This window comes from Chaetodon trifascialis, chromosome 8 (assembly GCF_039877785.1).
Source record: "Chaetodon trifascialis isolate fChaTrf1 chromosome 8, fChaTrf1.hap1, whole genome shotgun sequence".
In the NCBI taxonomy this organism is placed as follows: domain Eukaryota; kingdom Metazoa; phylum Chordata; class Actinopteri; order Chaetodontiformes; family Chaetodontidae; genus Chaetodon; species Chaetodon trifascialis.
Genome location: NC_092063.1, coordinates 7,500,539 through 7,522,774, shown reverse-complemented (window position 1 = coordinate 7,522,774; position 22,236 = coordinate 7,500,539). Strand labels below are relative to the sequence as shown.

Here is a 22,236-nt window from a genome sequence, read left to right as displayed (position 1 = left end):
GTGGTACAACCAAACCAAAATAAGTTCGGAGCAGGAAAACCAAAACAATGAAGATGAAGAAAAATGCTCTGTAGAGCTGAGGGGAAATGCAGTGTTGGGGAATAGCTGTTTGGGGCTTGATATATATATATATATATATATTGATTATAGCTGCTTTAAAAGTTAATGCTGAGTTGTTAAAGCTGAACAGTGTGGTGGAGATATAAAAAAAGGCAGTCAGGCTAATGGTGCAGAACTATTTAAAAAGGGGTGATGACGTGTTTCGCCATGACGGTCTTGCAGAAACTGGAAATGAGCTTCAAGGATTTCCTCACTGGCCCTCAGAAGGGCTAAAATCAGTTTGCGTGTGGCTGTAATGGGATGCAGCTCTCACACAGTAAAGCCTCCTGGCAGTGAGGCCTCTAAATCAAAATTGTCCTTCTTCCTCCAATTACTCTGCGCTTTATTTCTGTGGCCAATACCCAATCGATATATCATGTGTTCATCCCCGCTTTTGATGGTGCTCTGCCTTGGCAGGTCTGGCAGCGACGCTGATTGATTCAGAATCGTCATCACAAGTGAGGCATCTCTCGAGGGACTCGTCATCATCTGGTTGAAATAAATGCATCAGAAATGGAATAAAATAATCCTTTCCTTGCTCCATCTTTGTCTCCGTTCTTCAGAAGTGCCTGGCCTGCAGCAAGCCCCTGTCTTCTTGTGCCAGAGCTGCCTGGGTTTGTTTTCCTCTTGTTTCCTCTCAAAGCAAACTAATACAAGCCAATGTACTTTTATCAGAGTTGTTAGTGTAACATTACGAGTCACTCTATCTCTGCTTTTCTGGAAGCACAGATTGTCCTCATTCACTCCAAAGCTGTCTACTCGGACTGTCAGTAGCGCTCTTGTTTTCTCCTCGTAAGTCTCCTCATATAATTTTCAATTTCACCCTAAAGTTTAGAGTAGATTTTATTAGATATAATATAAAAAAAAGTATTCAGGTTGCTTGAGTTGATGCTCTGCCAAAACTCAGAGAGGATGACGGTAATGTAGCGGAAAAACTGTCAAGAAAACTGGTGGCATGACAAAATAGTACTCAAAATATGCAGCTGAAAAAGCAGAAAGCAGTGAAAGGTTGGTGGCACCAGTAAGGGTGCAGACACTGTGTGAGCACTTGTGGGTGCAAAACAATGATAGTGTAGTCTATAAAGAGAAAATCCAACTAGCAGGCTGGAAAAGGGGCTCACAGGGAGGGGTGGGGACATCGCGAACAGGAAGGAAGGAGGCTCCAATGTGCCTGGCAATGGGACAAGCGGGAGATTAATTTGGTGACAGCTCCAGTTTAAATGGCGATGCTTTACCTTTGCAGGTCTTGCGGTCCGGCTGCAGAGTGAAGCCAACAGGACAGCTGCAGCGGACTCCTGTCACTGAATCATGACATGTGCTATCACAGCCGCCATTGTTCACTGCACAGGTCTCTGCGGGGGAACAAGCACTCACAGTCAGACAAACCCCATGGAAAAAAATACCGGAGACGCTGTCTTGACCTACTTATCCCCCCCACCAAAACAGCATACATGCATACTGGTATTACAGTAAAAAAAAATGGGAAGGCACACTATTATATTCAGCATTCATTTGGAGTCAGACAGGAGCAAGAAATAAAGAAGCAGAGCAGACTTTCAGGTCCTCAGTGGTAGACAGGGATGAAGAGGAAACAGGACGAGAGAACAGAGTCATAGTCAGCAGCTGGATGAGATTAACAGTGAGGGAACTGAGGAGATGCTTGTGAATAATGAATAGAGAGAATCATTCGGAAATATTAGAACCAACACAGCCAAATATAGAGTCCCACACACATCCTCTACATGTGCATGTGTGTGAAAAGGTATGCAAGTGTGTGCATGTTTGCTTGTCTTTGGTCAAGGTGAGCGGCGACCTCTAAAAGTCCTCTGTCTCCCCTCCATCGTGAGGGCAGACGCTTGACTTCCAGACACATGCGGACAAAACCGCCACTTTTTCCTGGTTCTGACAAAAACCCTTCCAGGCATTCTGGGGATAAAAAAGCAATTTCAGCAACCTGGCCCCTGTGTTGGCTGGAGTGATTTGAAAAAGGGAGGTAGTCAGTCAAGACAGGATAGCTGAGGCCTCTTCTCTAGACAGTGACAAATTTCACTGAGACTTTCATTTTAAGCAACAGAACAGGAGAAATGTGTTCCCACATGAGGGAGACCTGTGTGTGCCTTAATAGTTTTTGGCAGCTTTATAGAAAACCTCACACACTTCAGAACAAAACAAATAAAAAAAACACTTCTGTGACCTGAAACAATCACTTTAACTTGCAGTAAGGCGAGTGGTCATCCACACAGCTCATCACTTCTCTCTAATGGGCTGTAGCATGCTGGCTGGCAGCTCCTCTAAAAGGGAGGCAGCACAGCCTGGCTGGTCGAAGACTTCACACTGGCACAGAGATGGCAGCTCACACGTGGCACTAAAAAGGGGAATGCAGCCGCACAGGTTTTTTTTTATAGAGAATGAGGATCCCTTTGGGGAAACACCTAATCCTCTTCACTTAAATTTAAAACTGCATTGCCTGCAGCAGACATAATGAAACTTTCTGAAGCTCTGTTCTCCAAATAAAAAAACTTAACTATAGACTGGAATTATGCATCAAAGCAAAACAGGTGCTTACAGTGATGTAATTTTATGTTTTACAGCCGGTTCATAGACGACAGCTCAAAACAGTTCAGTGGATGTTGCTGCTGAAGGCGGAACATGATGCATTAATACACAGAGTCAAATTTCAGGTGCATATTAATACGCAGGGGGCTGAGTCAAAAAATTAGGCAAACACTTGATGAAAAAGGACTTGGAAATAATTAAATCATTACAAACACGACTATAAATAAGGGCTGTTTTGGATGACATGACAATAAGCAGTATTTGTAACCCCCTTCATCCCCTCTCGTACCTGTTCAAGTGTCTCTCGGCTGGTTTCAACTTCTGCTTCCCTTTGTCGACATGTATACGCTGTCATGAGTTGCACGAGACAGCTTTCTTTAGCTGATTCTCATGTAGTTTTGTAAACATTCTTAGCTTTTTTTAAGTGAGAGTGTAACTTTTGAAAGAAGAAATAATTTTTCACTTGTATTTGAAAAGTTGAATTTGTCATCATTAAAACTCACCTTTGCTCCATCAGTAGACTCTAGGCTTCTACAGCCTAACTGTTACGACCAGTATTCTGATGGCTAATGTAGCTAATGTTATCTAACTTTACATGGATATTACTGTGTAACTGCATACTGAGTCGGTTTGTGGACTTTATGACTCTCTACACTACATTTTGGCATTTACTGTGACACCATAATTTCCGCTTGTGTCCACTATGGCAGCAGAGCCAAAGTTACACAGGCTCACTGTAACTCACTTCAGAGCTGAAATCCCTTTCTGTGAGGTGTTTCCATTATTTTGTCTACTCCCCGTCGCTGGCAGAACACAGATATTCTCTGCCTCTGATCCTTTGCAGGAGGATGATAGCTCAAGGAGTATTGGGCCTTAGAGGGAGGGGGGCTTCCAGTTAATATGCCAGTCCCAACCCAGGCTTGACTGTAGCACTGTGGGTTCACATAATTGCAAAGTGTGAGCAGAGACAGTTGGCAGACGAGACGATAAGACAGTGTCAGGACATGCCTCCAAAACGCTTAGTCAGGCAGCCATCTCACCAAACTGTAATGATCATGTGTTAAGAGAGCAAAGAAATATTTCTGACATTATGGTTTTGTGAAGACAGGGTCGAGACACACACTCTGGTATGTGTGTGGGTTTGTGTGTTTTGGATGCACACCAGACACATCTACAGTGCACCGGGTTGGGACCCGCAATTACAGTAACGACGGGCAGACTTTTGTAAATATTCTCCAATGTGATGTGTCGGGTGTTTGGTCTAATGCTGAGCCTCTGCAGTATATGTTTCATACAGAGAGGTTCAGGCAGTATACATAATCCTTTAACAGAAGCCACAGGATTTCTAGCTGCCGCACTTCTTGACTTACATCACAGCTGTTGACAAGCAACCTCAATACAACTTGTCATCAGCCATTTATGACGACCGCAAACGGAATACGTCAAAGGGTGAGTGGACACAGCTCGCAGAGAGAAGGCAGAGTTTCCCTCAGTGACGGTCGTCAGGAATAAATGGCCTTTTTTTGGAAGGGAAAATACTGTCTTCTTGACCAAACAGCAAACATGCAGCTGGAGTAAAGTTACTCAGAAGGTACAGTTGTTATCAGACAAAAACCCGACTAAAGCTCTGAGGTGAATGCTCTCTCAATAACTTAAAGCACACGATGCCAGAATAAAACCAGTTTGATAATGTTCCCCAGAGGCACGACTGTGAAAGTAAACCACACCGCTGGTGTCAGTGCGGTGCAGTAACACAGGAACTCAACTGATAAAGCAAGATGCAAAACACATCTCTTGCTCCTAATGTTTCTATTTCTGAGGAAGAAAAAAAACACAGAAAGTAGGACACAAAATCCTAAAATAGGTCAGAGTGTGATACTGAAGCATGTGGGAAAGTCAGTGTAGATACAGTAGTAACAGCTAGTAACTTAAAACACTATTGTTTTGCTTCTTACCTTGAACAGGCTACTCCTCTGAGAGCGAGCCTCCTCCCTCAGTCTCTCACATGGTATAATTAAATCATAAATCTCTTTGATGTATCAAGGTTTGATACATCCTCGCAGATTTATGAGTTTATTTTTCCTGGCATCTTTACCGTATCTACTGAAACGCAGGCTCATCCTGAAAATTGGGCTTAATAGCGTTAGTGATTTTATCGAAATGCAAGAAGTTTCTGCACTTTTATCCCTCTTGTTTCCTCCATTGTTCATTTTACTGCAAATGTAGTGAAACAAATTACTTTTGGCCACAAAACAGAAGAAGAAACTGGACTGAAATAGCATGGATTTATTCCCTGCGATTGATTATTTTCACCATTTTAGGACACAAGATTACATGTGCATGAAAAAGCCAGTTTAGAGGGATTCTGTGTTTTATCTTTTGTAGAAGCAGCGCTGAATCATGGACACATTATTAGCTCACCAGAGCTAATAGGCCGTGATGATGGAGTTTAGGAACACCATGGCTGTGTGTTTGAAACGGCGCAGGCTTAATTTCACTCCTTTCAGTCGCATCAAAACACAAATAAAACCAAAGACTTTGGTCTGCCTCTTAAAAGCCATCACAGTTAAATGGATGGTGTTTTGGATTTTTGACAAAAGCTACTTGCACTTGTGCTAATACAGCCTTTTTCAGTGGATCAATCAAAGTGCGGTGGAGGAAGAAGCATTTAGAGCCGTTACTTAGATGCAGTCATGGATAAATGTACCACCCTGATTCCAGGAAAGTTGGGCCGCTGTGTAAATCAAAGTGTTCCTGAGCTCATGTAGTAACATCCTTCATACAATCATGTGTTCACAAAGTCGTGAACCTCGCTTCATCCTCGCTTGAACGTCTGAGCCTTTCCAGGATGCCCCTTTCATGATCCTATCACCTGTTACCAATGGACCTGTTTACCTGTGGAATGATCCAAACAGGTGTTTTTGGAGCATTCCACATCTTTCGCAGTCTTTAGTTGCTCCTTTCCCAACTGGGTTGAAACGTGTTGATGCATCAAATTCACAATAAGCAGATTTTTTTAAAAACATTAATGAAGCTGAGGAGGTAAAACATTAAATATATTGTCTTTGTACTGTTGTACTGCATTCTGTTTAATTTCTGTTTTACAAAGAGTCCCAGATTATTTGGAATCAGGATTGTGTTAAGTAAAAGTCCCCTTTGACTGATGTATTATTATATTATATGAATGAACATGTCAACAGCTCACACAGGCGGGTATTTCAGATGAGTGGTTCCCTACCCTCTGAAGGGTCAAAGCTTTTCTACACAAATCTGTACTCGTGTTTTTGGACTTTTATAGTTGCCGTTTTTGTTCGATAATTTGTCTCTTTTGGGCCTAAAATAACTATTTGAATCAAACCATCTGAGGGGTTTAGAGGGCAGGCCCCACATACATACTGCTTTATTGAAAGGAGGCAGAAGAAGATCGGGAGCCACCGATTTAGTCTCTAATAATGTATTATCATTAAAACATTAATGTGAAAAAATGACTCCAGCTGTTAGATAAATGTAATTGAGTAAAATGTGCAGATGTACTTCGTTCCACCACTGTCAAACAGACTGCAAGCACAAGACGCAAGATGATTTTGACAAGAACAATCTTTCTGCTTGACAAAAGCGTAAATCTCTTCACATGATGTTCACGCTGCTGGTCAGATGCCGCGCGCAGCTGTGTTTTGAAAAGGTGTGGTCTGACACGGGCAGCCGTTGTTATTGAGAGGGCATTCGCAGAAGGAAGACGAAGGTGGTGGTGGTGGAGGGAGGGAGGGGGCAGAGGTTAAAGGTCAGAAGGATGATGCCCCAGTGGGGAGGGGAAGGGCCTGATCAGTGTCTGCTTGGTTAGCTTCCTCTACTCCCCACACCCACAGACCCCCAGAGAGAGGAGCCAGAGGAACACATATTTACCATTGGGGAACAGCTGTGGGACTGCCTGCGACGGGACACTCCTCTCCCCTGCATGCACGCGCACACCCACACACACGCACACATTGTAAAAACACCACTTTAGTTCTCTGTACACTTGAACCACGTAGCATTGGCGTGTTATGTAAATCATGAGCATGTGACAGGTACTGTTCTGCTGTGGTATCCACCTTATTCCTGCAGCTGCATGACACCCCAATTATGGACGTCCAGGTGTCTGGGAGTAAATGATGTGGGAACACTGGCTGTCACGCCTTAAACGGGATGATGTGATCTTACCTCTGCCTGCGACTAGCGAGTCAACAATCTCAATAAGTGGCCGTTGAAAATGTACAGTCGCATATTTAGCTGTATTATGGATTCTGTGGCTACTGACGGTGAGTTGATAAGCAAGCTGAAAACCTCGGAGCCAATGTTGTAATAAAGTTGGATGCATTTTATTAAATGAGGTGGAACACAACTTTGTGCACTTAAAAGCAGACATACTGGACGTAATCGTAGCTGACAAGTCATTTCTTTTGGACTTGCCTCCTTTTGGTAGATGATGGAAACTGTATTAGTATTGACAGGAACCATCCCTTTTCATTTCATGTTGCACACACTGTTGTTTTCAACCAGAAATGTAGTTTAACTTGACTGCTGGTGCAGCTGCCAACAGCACCACTTGCCCCTTAACTCGAACATTTTAGCTGACTTTGCAGAAATCTGAGGCGACTTGTACAGATTGTCCTCCCATCCGTCGGTAGCAGAAGGCAGAGGTATTATCACATGAACCTGGTTATGATTAACCTGACAGCTTATGTTCTCAGATCATTCATTTCTCAAAAAGCTGCAACAAAAAAGAAGCTTGTAGCGAACTGCTAAGTATGGCAGGCGCCGCTGCAGCCATAATTCATGGGTTCTAGGAATAAGGTGGATAGCACGGGTGAGAGGGGATCATCTCTCCTGAATTAAACAAATCGTTAATGGCCGTTGACGCCCACGGGAGGCGATGATGACATGACAGAATGACATTGTGTGGTTGCAAAGGAAAAGTCAGCCTCTTACTGGAAAACAACTGAGCAAACAGCAGCGATTAATTTTCCAAATCCTAGACAACAAACATGATGACAGGTCTTCGTCTCAAATGAAAACGGTGACATCTCAAGGCAAAAGTGGTACCTCGCAGCATGCAGTCATGCAAGTAAATATTCCACGCAGTGCAGACAAAGTGCAGTTGTGTTGTTTCGTGTGTGAGATGAGGCTTTTGCTAGTTAGTATGAGCGCTGCGAGCCTTGACAGACAGAGCGAGTGGTGGTTAGTGCTGCAGGCTGGAAGACAGGGACAGCCAGATTCATGTCTGCGCTTTATGGTGTCTTTTATGGCCAGATCATTTCAGAATTAATGTTGTTAGGCTGTTATGTCAAGTCTCTAATCACTGACAGTAGCCCAGCTGTACAATTTATGTGCTACCACTAAAAAAACAACTTCAGAAAGCTATTAGGCTATTTTTGTTTTTACCTATAATTTACTTCTCTTATCTTTTAATTGATTGGCTTTAAATCCAGCATATTCTACAAGCCAAAAGCGGATTCCATTTGCGCACTCCGCTGAGTGTATGTTTAGCTTTACACTAAACTACATGGCACAGATTTAGTATGCAGACCGCATACGCTCAACCATGATACAGCTGGGGTGACGGATTGGGCCTTAAAGCACATCAACAAAATGGGAAAAGGTAAAAGGCCTTTCAGAGTTTTTTTAAACTTGCACTAAGAACTACCCTGTTTATCCCCGCACTACTTCAAAAATCACTTCTAATCTCTGCAATTAAAGCACCCACAGTCTGATGTGCACAGGGCCAGAGATCTTTTAAGGCGCCAGATAAGGAAGCAGACGCTCGACTCTGACAGGTCAACACCACAAAGCATGCACAGTTTACATGGACCGCCGCAGCTTGACCAACGCGTCCAGTCCCAACATGCAGCATCCAGAAACAACAATTCAAGCAGCAGTTAGAGGACAGCACACAGTGAGATACATCTGAGTACACCAGCATGAATGCACAGACCACCCGAAATGAGAGCACACTGTGTTTATGTTATGGGCATATGCATGTAGACTGCATGTGTTTACATGCATTTGGTGCATGCATGCTGGATATGTACTGTATGTTTGTGTGGTTGTTTGTATAGTTTTCTGTTTGTATTATGTTAATGAGTCTCTAGCTCTCTGTCTGTGCGTGTGTGTGTGTGTGTCTGGCATAGTGTGGCTGACTCTTCAGATGATTGAACTCCTGAGCATGTCTGCATCTGCCTGCTATTTGTGAATGTTTATGATTTGCTGTGCTAACAGCATGAATGTTTCCACATGATGGCAGCTCCTTTCCGATATCTGAACTTACTTGATACACAGATATTTTATGCACAAATAAACCTGATTTTATTAGGACTGTTTAAGTCAATAATCTGACTTTAAAGTTTGAGTAGGCGATTGAACAAATATCTCTCCGAGTGTGTGTGTGCGCGCGCGCGTGTGTGTGTGTGTGTGTGTGTGTGTGTGTGTGTGTGTGTGGATAAGAGAGAACAGTCCATGTGTGTCATCCATAAAAGCTCTGCCTAAACTAAAAACCCCACCTATAGTGTGCAATGTATCAACAGAGGTGAGATAGGAAAGATAAGGAACCCACACTTCCAAACAGAGCAGCGTTATTACAAAATGCACGACCGAGCCTGGCTGAGGAGAGACGCCACAAAATGAATGAAAATATGGCAGAACGCATATGAAACACCCCCAAAAGACGGATTGAATAGTGAAGCTACAGCATACCAAAAGAACCCCACCAGACTAAAGACAAAGCCACCGACAAGACAAAAGCTGTTTTGTAATCATGCGCCATGTTCTTTTTGGATGAAGTGTGCAGAGACTCAATGAATCATAAATGTTTCCAAATCAATAGTGAGGCTAAACAGAAGTGTATTTTCATTTTGTGCGGTTGCTATGGATACCCTCTTCTCTCTATATATCATTAACTATTTCCAAATGCGGTCGCTGAGAAGTAATTATCACTACACGCTATGCAGACAGTGCGTAAAAATACAACTGCAGCAAGCCATTTTTATCTCATTTGGGACATTTAAGACTATTTAATATTTAATTCAGCATTAGAATACGAGTTGTTGGTTCCAAGAGAAATCACATGGATTAAGCCTCGAAATAAATAAAAAAAAAAGGAAATGCCTTTCTTCAAAGCAGAGGTAGCTGTTGCATCTTCAAACAAGTCGTATTTATAATAAGAAATATGTAATATTTTTTGCCAGAGGGATAAGGTTATTGTATTTAAACCTGGCACATCAACTTAAAATATCAGAGAACACTTATGCAGCTTTTGAAGTGTTTCACAAAAAAAGCAACAGAGGTTTCATCATGCATTGCTTTTACATATTTTCTTATGGTGGAAATCCTACAGAGTTACAGTCCTCATGCACAGCAGTGGTGCCTTACTGAAGGTCTTCCAACGTTCTTGTCACTCACTCCCCCATCAGTGGTTCATTTGGCAGATTGTTTGTTTTATTGAGGTTTTATTAACTAATAGAGTGTCTGGGAGATGGAGCGCCCCCGTGTCGACCGCAGAGCAGCCCTCCCTCCACCTCTGTAACCCCAGACTCTGAGGGGGAAATCAAAGATTTTAACTGGCTGACTGCTTCCTGATCTGGCAAACCAAATGTGCGTTCGCTCTGCCTTGGGAACAAGACAGGCTAAGACATATAATTTGGTTGCGGTCAACTTTGTGGCGTCCCCCTGGCCATGCAGGGTACAGCAATAATGACAGGTTGGCTGACCAGACCTTGACATAGGTCTGGCTCTCGTCAGGGCTGCGGTAATAAAGGGGATCCAGAAACACTGAGCTAATCAGCCACTACCCAAACCAAGCTCTCAAACTTAACAGCCACTGAAACCAAGCAACCATCTCGCCAGTCTGCCCTGCAGGCGAAGCTTTTAATTCGATTTCTGTGTTTGTCTTCCTGACAATGAAAATATGTCCTATTCAACTCACTGAAGCTTACATTACAAACAAAGTGCACACTGAATTGGTTTAAATGAGTTCTTACTGTATACAGAAACTATAAATGACACTTTGGTTAAATAGGCGGATAAAATAAAAGCCTGTCTGCAGTGATGGTCAATCTAAAATTTACACCTGACCAGCTTTATTGTTAATGTTCCATGATTGTCGATGTGCAGTTCTGCATGGCTAAACGCAAACATTTATCGAGACCTGCGCTTTGACTCTACTGCACCTGCAGGTCCCATCTGACGGGAAACTGCCCTTCAGAACGGTTCAATATGCGTGAGCAGCTGAATGATTTTTACTCAACTTAAGTCAACTGAGGCAAACACTGATAAATGCCAGTGGAAGGTTAGGTCAGGTGTGTGAGTTAATCCCCAACGGGAAGCAGTGGAGGAATTGACCCGAGGGCTAATAGAAGGTGTGCATCTGACTGCATGGCTGAAAGACAGAGAGGAACAGGGAGAGCTGTTGCACAGTGTCCAGCAAAGAGGAGGAGGAGGAGGAGGAGGAGGAGGAGGAAGACAAGCCAAAGCAGATGCAGAAACCAACGGGTTACTGGAGCAGCAGCAGAAGAAGAAAGGAAAGCACAGTGGGTGGTAGCCTTTTGTCCTTGTATGTCACAGATCAAGAGAAAGGGCTCAGGCGTACAGCTACTGTAACAAGGCCTGTATGTCAACCTGCATTTTATTGCTATAAAGCTCATTTCAACCGTTAATTAAATTTGCTATTGGAAATTGGATGCTGACTTAATCAGTTGTGGTTTTGTATTTTTCTCATTCGAAAGCCATTACTTCTTGCCCTTGGTAGTTGTATCGGTGTGAGATGACTCACCTACACAAGTCTTTCCATCGCTGTGCAGGACGAACTTCATGTGGCACGAACACTTGGGGCCGTGGTCTGTCTCCTCGCAGATGTGCTGGCAGCCGCCATTACCGTAGTTACACGTCACTATCAAAGAGCAGAAAGTTAGCATAAACTGTGCATGCAGGGAATAGCTGCACATGCAGTTTTCCTGCTTTTTATTTGAAAGAAATGAGGGTAGAGAGACGAGTACGACGCGTAACAAAGGTCCCCAGCTCAGGGCGCCCACAGGATAATACACGCTCTTTCTCTGGGCCATATGCTCTATAATCAATTCAGACTGCATTCAGTGCTCCTTCAGAGGGCTTCAAAGAGACATACTGTAGCTAAAGTCTCCTCAAAATGACTGGAATAACAAAGTTACAACCCACTCTCAACATTTTAACAGTATGGAAATGACGTCTCACTTTTCTGAGAGTGCACTCAAACCAACGGGACCTCTAGACACCTTTCGCAAATTTGCTGCTTAATAAAAACTGTGAACAATTTAGGCTTAGATTGAGGTGAAAATCGGTGTACTGCAATGTGAAGAAGGCAATGCGTTGATTTACATATTCACCCCCTCAACTGGTGAATCCTTTAATTACATTAATCACCATCACGGCTCCATTCGTTCATTACTCCCCGAGCTACATGTTATTATCCTTGTGACTAAAGAATTACATATGAGTTGCGGAGGAACTGAGAGGTCACATTTTTAAACTGGCCTTGAGCAAGAGGCTGAACTCATTGTAAGTCACTCTGGATAAGAGCATCAGCCTACAAGCTACTAAGACAATCTCCATTTTAATGCATTTAATTAATTCTGCAGAACGGGAACTTTAAGTGAATACCTTTTCTATGACTTATGACTTCTTACATCAACAGCAAAAACTCATGCCTGTTACACATAAATGATGGGAAGAGTAAGATTTCTGGTCTAAGTGTGTGTGTTCATGCGTGTGTCTTTAAGTGCAAATACATTTAGGTGCTGGCGGGCGAAGGGAGCATTAACCTTGGCACTTCTAACACACCTGTGATGACAGAGTGAAAAAGAGCACGAGCGAGCCGAGGCTTCCACCGCCATCCTGTCTGCACCCTACCATCCCAGCGCCTTTTGCCCTTTTCCTGGGCTGTCACAGAGAAACTATAGAATAACACTTCTCCAATCCTTATCCAAACACAGACAAATCCCCCATCAGCCCTGGCCCCAGCTCTGACAGGATGATCTCCGTTGCACAGCAACAGGAAGTGTGCGCTGTCCGTCAGAGCAGTCCCCTTCGAGTAACCTCCACACTTGCCCTGGTTGTGTAAATGATCACTCCTTATTTGATAAACATGTTTTTCTTTATGAGGACGACTCAGAAGATTAGTCACAGTTTGGTAATGCAACATAAATGTCGGGAGCTTCTTCAAATCTGTTGGAAGGCATTTGTGGAATGAGTGCAATTATCCGTCATCAGCAGGTTTCCAACCTTTATCACCTTCTCATGAGGAGACTATAAATCCTCCTTCTGGTGTGTTTCCTCCGGTGTGTGTGTGCATGCATGCATGTGTGTTTCACACGGGGGGAATTATGCTTGAGGTTGACATGACTTACATTTGCAGTCCTTCATGTTACGGGTGAGCTGGAATCCAGGTCGACACTCGCAGGAGATGCCACCCTTCTGTGTTTCCCTGCAGATGTGTGCACAGCCGTGATTCTTGTCCATGCAGGTGGGTCCCTCCTTTGTGCCTTCTGCTTGCACTGTGAAGGAAACAGAGTTTATATCGCAACTGCCACGCACCTTACACATGGTTACTGCATTGGACTAAGACAACCAGGGGACCTCGTGTGATCTAGAAATTACACCTCATTTGCAAGCGATGAGCAGAATCTGTATTTTACTCATATTTACTGACATTATCCCCCAGATACGATGTCAAGGCTCTGCGTAACATCAGCTTCCTGAACAACAAAAGCAGTGAGCTTTTCGATTTTGCACCTCAAAAGCTGTCAAAACACTGATTTATAATTGCCAACACAGCCTCCTGTGATTCCCGAGCAGGAAAGAGGCAGAAAAAAGGCGCAGATCTCACAGAGATGCTGATTTGGAGGGGGCTAATATTATCACATGACCTCTGTGTTCGGCAAAATATGGCTAGTAATTTGCAGCTACATGGCAGATTCACTCAGGATTAAGATCACAGACGACCTCCACAATTACTACAAATTACCAGAGGTCCCCAGGTAATACTAGTCCCGTACAGAAAAGGCATTTGCTTTTAAATTGGATATCACAGAGCTGGTAAGAGGTATAAAAACGTTCAAATGCCTGACGTGCATTCTGACCCTCAGTCACATATACTGTGTGCCTACCGCTGATGACTGACATGCCCGGTACCCTCTAACAAAGACTCGAGCACTTGTTGGAACACGCTTGCTCTGCTCAGGCTATAAAAACGTGGCTGCCAACAGAAAGGATAAAACTCCCAGCAGGAGCTGATCCTGCAGACCTGTAATTTTAATTGAGGTAATCCCCCATAAAGAAAAGAAAGGAGGATCACGCTGAAAAAAGAGAAAATTAACTCCTTGGTTAAATTCTCACTGCAGAGCCTGAGATGAAAAGGGCCTGCACTCACATAAGGGCCTCAATGCTCATTTTCATGAGTCATCAAGGTTGAAGCTCCTCAGTAAGAATGTGAGGAAAAAGGGATATTATTGAGAGAAATAATTCAAAGCTTTACTAAACACGGCATAAAAAGATGCATAATTTCTGTGTGATGTATAAATGCTTGATGAAGAGGTACACCAGACGCCTTTGCTCTTCCAAGACTTGAGACCCTCACATCATGAATTATTACACAAATGAATGCGGTGCTCCCTCTGCTTTGCTCTGCACTGTAATAATACTGCTGCCTTCGCGGGAGAAGACTGATATTTGACTTATTCGTTGTGAAACCCTGCCACCGCTACAGATGCAGTGACAAACCCCAGCTCTCTGGCTCATTAAAAACCAAACAGATCTCTCTCCTTTTCCTTCTCTTCTGGCGAACGGGGAGGCAGTGAACAAGAAGACATCTCCATTAATGTCTCATTAAATCTGCTGTCGCACTGAAGGGTGTTTGGAGGTCCAACTTTCTTAATTAGCCAACTTTTTTTTTTGCTATAAATTCAAGCATTTGCATACGTGTGTGGAGCTGTCAACACATAATAAAGCTCATATAACCTTGTGCACTCTTCGCCTGAAGTCCAAATGTAGTGTGTCAGTCTTGACAACTGTGTGCTGTCATGCAGTTTCTATTTTCCTGCCTCGAGGACGACAAGGAAAAATGATCTCAGCCCGACGGAAACGGGGTTTTTACATAATTCTATCCTTAATTACTCATTCATGCACTTTAACTCCTGCCACCATAACCTCCTTTAACTACGCCCTCTTGTTTTCCACATGTTATGCCAAGAGCTCAACCTGCCCTTTATGTATTTCCACTCGTGGCTGAAATCTATTTGGAGTCTTTCTTATTTCAAGTAGCTGCCGATGCGAGTGTGACAGACAATTCTGACCTCCTGGTTAAATACTTTCCATCACTTTAAGTCTGTCAACAAGTGTCAGAAGGTCATACAATCCTCTCAGACTTTGCTGCCTGAGCTCTTGTCGTTCTTGCAGACAGGGTGAGCCATCAGACACGAACTGCAGCGGCAGCCCTCCCAGAGACTCAGCGCTGAGCAAACACTGGGCCAGCACTTTGCTCTGAAGGCAGAAAGAAAAGGGCACGGCAGGACTGAGTGAAGTGACCATGAATGAGCATCAACAGAGCAGCTGCTGTAAAGTGCTGCAAATTTCACAGCGAGTCATGTGGATATTTAAGTAGGATGTGGAATTCAGTGGTCCCTTTCCTGGGTTTTGTGTCTATCTGAGGCCAGAGCAAGGAACCGACATCTATATACTTAACAGAGGATTGAATTTCCAACTAAGTAACCCCAATGGGCTAAAGGTTGTATAATGCATCCCAAAACTCACTTCACTCCCCCTTTATTTTTATGCAGTCCCTCTACCCAAATGCTACAGACCCATCCATCAATAACCTGTCGGGCTGGGGCCAGAACTTGGGCCTTCATCTCTCTGAGGACCAATAAAAGCCAAAGCGTTGACACAATGGTCCTTTTCTGCAGACCAGGCCCAGCTATCATCTACCCTCTAACTGGCTGCCATTAGCCTCCAGTTTTTATCATTATTAAGCAGAAAGAAAAAAAAACATCCTTTCATATGGAGCTGGATGGGAAAGTGAAGGAGAGAAATAGAAAAAAAAAAAAGCTAGATCATATGATCAACTAAAACAATCTGCTGACCCATAAAACATGACTCTATATGAAGAAACTATAAAAAACGATCACAGAGCACTTTATAGGCAGAGAACTGGACAGGAAATAGAGACCAAAGTCTTGGAACTGAGGATCTTTTCAAATAGCTACCGAGGGAATGGCTCAGAGTGGATATGGGCTTTCACGCAGCTCAACACGGACAGGCGACATCAAAACTACTGCGCTTGTGGTAAAAATAAAAGGAACACTGCAATTAAACAGAAAATAAGTGGGATTCCCCCCCCCCCAACCTCCCAGGACTGGCTGTGACCTCTGTACAGCATGCATGTTAACGGATTAGGTCGACATTTTGGGAAACATGCTCGATTGCTTTCTTGCTGAGAGCTACTGTGGGTGAAAAAAGATCGGTATCACTCTCATGTCTGTATGCTAAATATGAAGCCACAGCCAGCTAACTTAGCTTAGCATAAAGGCTTTGTTGAATCATACAAAGGCTTGCAATAAAACCACAACAGGTTGTTTTTCTCGTCTGTTTTTGTACAGATTAAACAAAAAAAAAAAGCAATATGCTGAGCTATGTTCTGAGCTAACGTGCTACATGTTTATCGTACAGTCATGAGAGTCATGTAACTCAGCATAACCAGTGAGTAAACCTGTTTCCCCAAATTTGTAACTATTCCTCTAATTGACCCATATATCATGTGACTGTATGAACAATAATTGCCTTCTAGGACATTTAATTGGATGCAAAGATTAATGTGATGCGGTTATATTATAATTATCAGAGCCCTTGATAACTGAAAACAAATGTGATTTCTGTGTAGCATTAAATATTCGTGACTAAGCAACAATCAAAGTCACGAAATATCTTTAGTTATTATTTATTAAGAGATCTGCTTCATCAGGTGCTCCACCACCTGTCATTCAAATGTTCCTAACTTCTGATTGGTTTACAGAAGCTTGTGACATCACCTTTTTCTAACTGAGCTCAATGAAGAAGTTGACTGAGAAAGAAAATGGCTTGACTCGGGCAGATACACTTGGACAGACTCGTTTTAGCAGTACTCGACGTGCTGGTGAAGATGTTGCTGAGCAGCCCAAATATCCACTCCTGACTTCTCCTGCGCTTATAAGAGACAACAGCATGATCCTTGGGGATAAACTGACCACGGTAAATTATCTTTCAATCTCTTGAAGCAAAATCAATTTGTGTCTCTGTCACTGAGTCGGTGAAACTTCAACTTAATATGTGAGATCAGCTGCAGCGCCTGCAGGACACGGCAATAAGCGCAGGTCACATCACACGGCTGGTTTTCTGAAAACCAGCAGGTCAGGACAACAACAAAAAAGCAAAGGTATATAAGGATTTACTGATGATAGCAACTCCTGTGGGCAAGTCGTTCCAAATGGATAGCTGTGTGGAGAGATTGATTGGAGCTCAAATCGCTATCTAAGCCAGTGGCTGGCAATTTAAACTCTATAGCTTGTGAGCGACGAACGAACAAGCTGTTCCTCAGAACTCCCACAGCCAAAACAACCGCTACCACCCTGCCAGAAATCTACTGAAAACACATTCTCAGACACAAGTGAAACATCTGTATCATGAAAAACCAGGATTCTGTTGGACTTTGTGTTACGCGCAGGAGCTTCAGGCTCTGCAGGACTGTCCTCAGCTAAATGCTGCCTATCAAGAAAACAAACAACAGTAAACTTTCACCAGCAGGTCATGAGTTCCAACGTGACAGAGGATCTGCGCAAAAGAAGGCAAGTTAACATGCGCCAGCTAAGATGCCGACTCCTGTGATCCCCGAACAAAAGAGCCGAGGAGGCCACAAGTTCTTCACCGCAGCGCTGCAAGCTCTCTTAAACCTGATAACGATGTAGTGGAGGGACTGAAACAATGGGGCTGAAGTAGTGGAAGGCATGCCAAGGGTTTATAGTCTGCCCTGAGTGTTCGGGGCAGTGAAAAGAGGGCTCACAGTCCATGCTGAGGTGCTGTCATACGTCTCAGAGGGGAGACGGTCCCCTCTTTGCTCGACGCTGGCTGGAGAACATTAAGCAGCTAGCCAGTGTTGGTTGGTTACAAACTGAAAAGAAGGGGCCTAAGCATGGAGCCACCACACTATTAAAGCAACATTCCTTCCTCTTAGATAATGGGCCCTTAAAAGTTTTAATAGAAGGATAAAAATGTCAGCGCATGAAAAGGAGAATGAGAAAAGGAGCTGAGCCGCATTGGGTTGGGCTGAGCTGTGACACAGATGGGCAGACAGAGCAACAGGGCAGCCAGCCGGGTCAAGGAAGTAACTCTTCCCATCCGACTCTGTTGGTAGAGAGCTCAGAGAATCCATCCAAGTGCTACTGTTTGGTCTGTTGTGCGAGCGCTGATTCTCTCCAGCTCCCCAAGGCCTTGTTGGGGCTGCTCATTTCACTCCCTGTTTCAGAGAGGAGCTGCTGAAAGCATAAACAACTGGAGAATGGAAAAGAGAGCAGAGAGCATTCTGGATGGATATATGTGACCGCCAAAGTGCTTAATGCAGAGCTTTTATTAGTATATTGCGCTCTGAGATTGAGACAAAGCACATACAGCTACCACATGTCCCAAAACACAGTTTTCTTATCAGTTACAGTTGAGATGTATTTTGAAGTCTTCTGATAAAACCTGAATACATTAGATACGCTTATGCTCTACTGCAAAGTCACACCACCACTGCACGGCAATGATATATAAATTTGTGCATTATGGAAACTGTGTGTCCATGCAGTTATGCATACACGCATTAATGTACGCGTATGCATTGACACACAGGGGCATTTGCATAATGTATGCATGTTGCACGCGCATTTCTGAACGTCTGCCCATCTGTGTCACAGACAGTTGTGCAGCACCTGCTGGGGACGTGCCACTCTCCCCTTCACTCCTCCTCTCATTCTATCAAGGTCACCTCACTGTGCGATGTCCCAGAGGAGCGCGGCATCCTCCCAACAGAACAGGCAACACAGCAGAGCACAGCAAAGCTTTCTTTAATAAAGGGATACAAAAGATATGAGATACAGTGTGTTATTACAGAGCCGCATTCTTTACAAAATCAAAGCGAGAGGCAGCTGAAGAAGGCATCTGTCTCTGCAGAGCTCCGTCTGGCCCTCTGGTTAAAGCCATGACAGCCAAGTGTTAGTGGAAAAACCCCACTGGCACTCGGGCAGTCCGCAGCAGCGTGCTGGGCTGGCCGGCTTAGAGATGGCCTTCAACAAACCCACGAGCAAAAGGGATGCCCGTTTCAAATGAGGTATGGAGAATTCAGTGGCAAGGCAGCCAACATTTGCGAAAGCTCAAGCCACGGATGTATATTTGTTCAAGGGTGGGGGTGCAGGGGGTGGGGGCACGGGGTTTGGTAAAGTCTGGACAAAGAGCGAAGATGAGGGATAATAATGCAGGAAAGAGACTGAGGGAGAGAAGAGGAGACCAGGCGAGGGGTTGACAGAGAAAGGACAGAAGGACAGGAAAGTGTCCCGTGTGTCTCCGTCTCCGCTTCTGGACAAATGGGAGAGACTTAATAGGTAGCAATGGGAGCATGAGGCGTTCCCTTCGCTCCACTTCCTTAGAATAGGAAAAGAGCCTGGTTATACGCTTGGGCTGCAGAGCAATGGAGCAGTGACTTCTGCACTTGTAAAAACAGTTCTGTGGCCAATGCACAGACAGGCAGGCAGGCCTGCTGAGAACCAACGGGGGGAACATGTAAGAACCATGTCGGCTTCTGCGCGGCAGAACAACCACACAGCACAAGACAAGAACATACATAAAAACCCATAAAAAGCACTTTCACAAATACAAACAGTCGTATATTTGATTACATCACTGGAACGGTGGAAACTGGCCCTTCAGCAACGCGTGACTTCGTGAAATTAAAACGGTCTGCTAAATGGATATTACACTGCAGGAAAAGAGGTAATTTTATCATTTACGATAAGAAAAAAGCAACAATAAAAAAGGGTTCAATGACCCCGTGCCTGATTTCATACAGACGGAATGTCATGGCTGGAGAGCAAAACTAACTGAGAATATGATTCGTCCATTTTTTATGGATTTGATCACATTTATTGGAAAATTCCTTTCACTGCAGCAGTTCTGGCCAGCACAGGAACACATATCCTGAAGTCAACATGCCACGGCGTGCATCTAAATGTCATAACAGAAGGTGTGTGAATGCGCCTCCAGCAGGATTAAATTGAAAATTACTGAGTTGCGTGCTTGTGCGTCTTACGTCCATTGTGTTCATATTTGAATTTGAGAGAGAGGGAGCGCGAGAGCGACCAAGAGGAGATTGGATGCATAAGGGGTAACAGCCCCTTTGGGAAGCTAATGGAAGCTGTAAACACAGGAAGAGATTCTCATTGACAAAGTAAACATTTCCTGGAAAGACAAGGCCTACTGTAGAGAGAAAGAGTGATGCTTGTGTCCACAGTCAGGTGACTGATAGAAACAAGGCCAATTTATGGAGGAAATTGTTCTATTATTTTTCCAGCTATGCTAAAAATAAGTAAAAGTTGTTGTGGCAACCATGATTTATAAATCAAATGGAACGTGTTGTGAACACGCAGTGATTGATCAACATGATATGTTCTGTCCCTTGTATTTTTAGAAATTTCCAATTAAGTAATAAAACACACACATATTCTTATATGCGTATTGAGAATGACAGACTTTCTTCGTGACTTCAAACTCTGCAGGCTCATCTGCACTTTGCAGACTTCAGATCAACAGATTTCTTCAAGCAGCGAAAGGTGACAGCGAAGCCTCGGGGCTCATGTAATCGAAGTCTTCTTCAGATGCTGTAATGTAATCATCAGGCTGGCGTGAACTTTCAGACTCCTTGCTGCTATCCCACATCTTTCCACCCAATGCCAGCCACACTCGCTCTGCTGTAGTGACTGGCAGAGTGACAGGAAGTCTGATCCAGAGGGCTTCTTATTAAAAGTTACATCTCTCCTTTCACTTCTCTGAGTTCATCTTCTTCAGCTGTGCCGCCTCGCGATGAATTCTGCAGAGCTGATCATTCGACTTCCATCATGTAGTTACTGTTTGCTGTGAGACTGAATACAAAAGTTACAATATGTGACTTACGTAACAGCCCATCAGTGCACACTTCAGGTAATAGCCCGACCGGATATTCAGAAATGTACAGGACAGAAGTTATGGATGTGTGGGTTGACTGAGCCTGAAATTCCACAACTCCAATGTGCTGGATCCCCTCTCACGCACATATAGTACGTCCCTGTTATCCAGACAATAAATCAAACGCAAAGCAGTGGAACCCATCTTGACCTAAATGGCATTCCTATCAACCACTAAGCACCTTGGCTGGCCTTTCAAAGGCTTTATTTCTTGACTGGGAGAAATGTTTGGGGAGAATAAATGAACTGTTACATTTCGTCCAGCTAGACGATGGAGCCTTCATTTGGCCGGAGTTATTCCTGTTCAGGGGGGCAGGGGCAGGTCTAATAAGAGACAGGCCAGCAGCAGCCTTGTCATTAGCTGAGAGGCTGGCAGACCCCTGCTGCCTAATTGGCACAGGCTCAGTGCTAACAAGGGCTTCCTACCAGCAGGGGAAACAGACTGCTAGCGCCATGCACTGCAGTGACCATCTCTCCACTGTCCCCAGAAAGACTTGCTGAAGTTGCCCAGGGAACACCTGATCCATTAAGGAAAGAAATGGAAAGCTGATGTCTTTTTAATGAGAACAATAAAGCTCATGAGCAAACTGCACCCCAGGCTTTGCTCTTTAAGAGGAGCCTTGGCAGAATGGATGGAGGGCTGCATTGGTACCGACTTGGCTGGGAGATTAGATCAGTTTTAATTTTCTGAATGATTTTTTTTCCCTGAGCCACTTGTGCATAATTTTTCAGTTAGCGGGGAAAGTGATATTTGCAAAAATTCTGCAGGGTTATTGTCCAATAACTCGGCGAACCACTTCCTCGCTACTTCCATTTTCCTTCAGACACGCTGTTGTAATACGAGCAGTAATAATAAGCAGATGAGCAGTTGTTCTGTCTGTTAGTCTTTCAAAAATAATGAAACAATGACAGGGCTATCTGATGAGCGGAGGAAGTTTGTAGATTTATGGCAGCTTTAATCTCTTGATCCAAATGGGTCTCATCTGGAAGCAATGAAGAGAAAATTTATATGAAAATGGAAGATTAACAGGAACTGAGGGCATTTATCAAGAAAGACAGAAAAAGTCAATGAGAGACAGGAGGAGCTCGGCGAGACCGGACCGGTGCTCTGACAGCGCTGATATAGTCGTAGCGCTTTGAAACACATGATCCAGCTTTTCACTCCACTCAAATAACACTGCGTTTATGAAATGTAAACATTGACAGTTCACTAGGCCAGGCTGATCTCATAAACCAGACTTCCAAGATCCTCGCTTCACCATCCAGGGGACTTAGGAACATCACAGTCTAATGACTC

At 43.9% G+C, this 22,236-nt stretch overlaps 1 protein-coding gene across 2 annotated transcripts in view; it reads right to left on the bottom strand.

Annotated features, from left to right (window-relative positions):
• scube3 (signal peptide, CUB domain, EGF-like 3) overlaps positions 1–22,236 on the bottom strand; it is a 71,213-nt gene that overhangs the window by 15,975 nt on the left and 33,002 nt on the right. The window contains exons 5-8 of one of the 2 annotated variants that reach the window (XM_070968561.1): positions 13,068–13,214; positions 11,459–11,575; positions 6,559–6,606; positions 1,335–1,451 (exon numbers count right to left, since the gene is read on the bottom strand). In XM_070968561.1, the coding sequence (XP_070824662.1) occupies positions 1,335–1,451; positions 6,559–6,606; positions 11,459–11,575; positions 13,068–13,214 (429 nt within the window). The remainder of the gene's footprint in view (positions 1–1,334; positions 1,452–6,558; positions 6,607–11,458; positions 11,576–13,067; positions 13,215–22,236) is intronic. The other variant, XM_070968562.1, reaches the window with a different exon arrangement.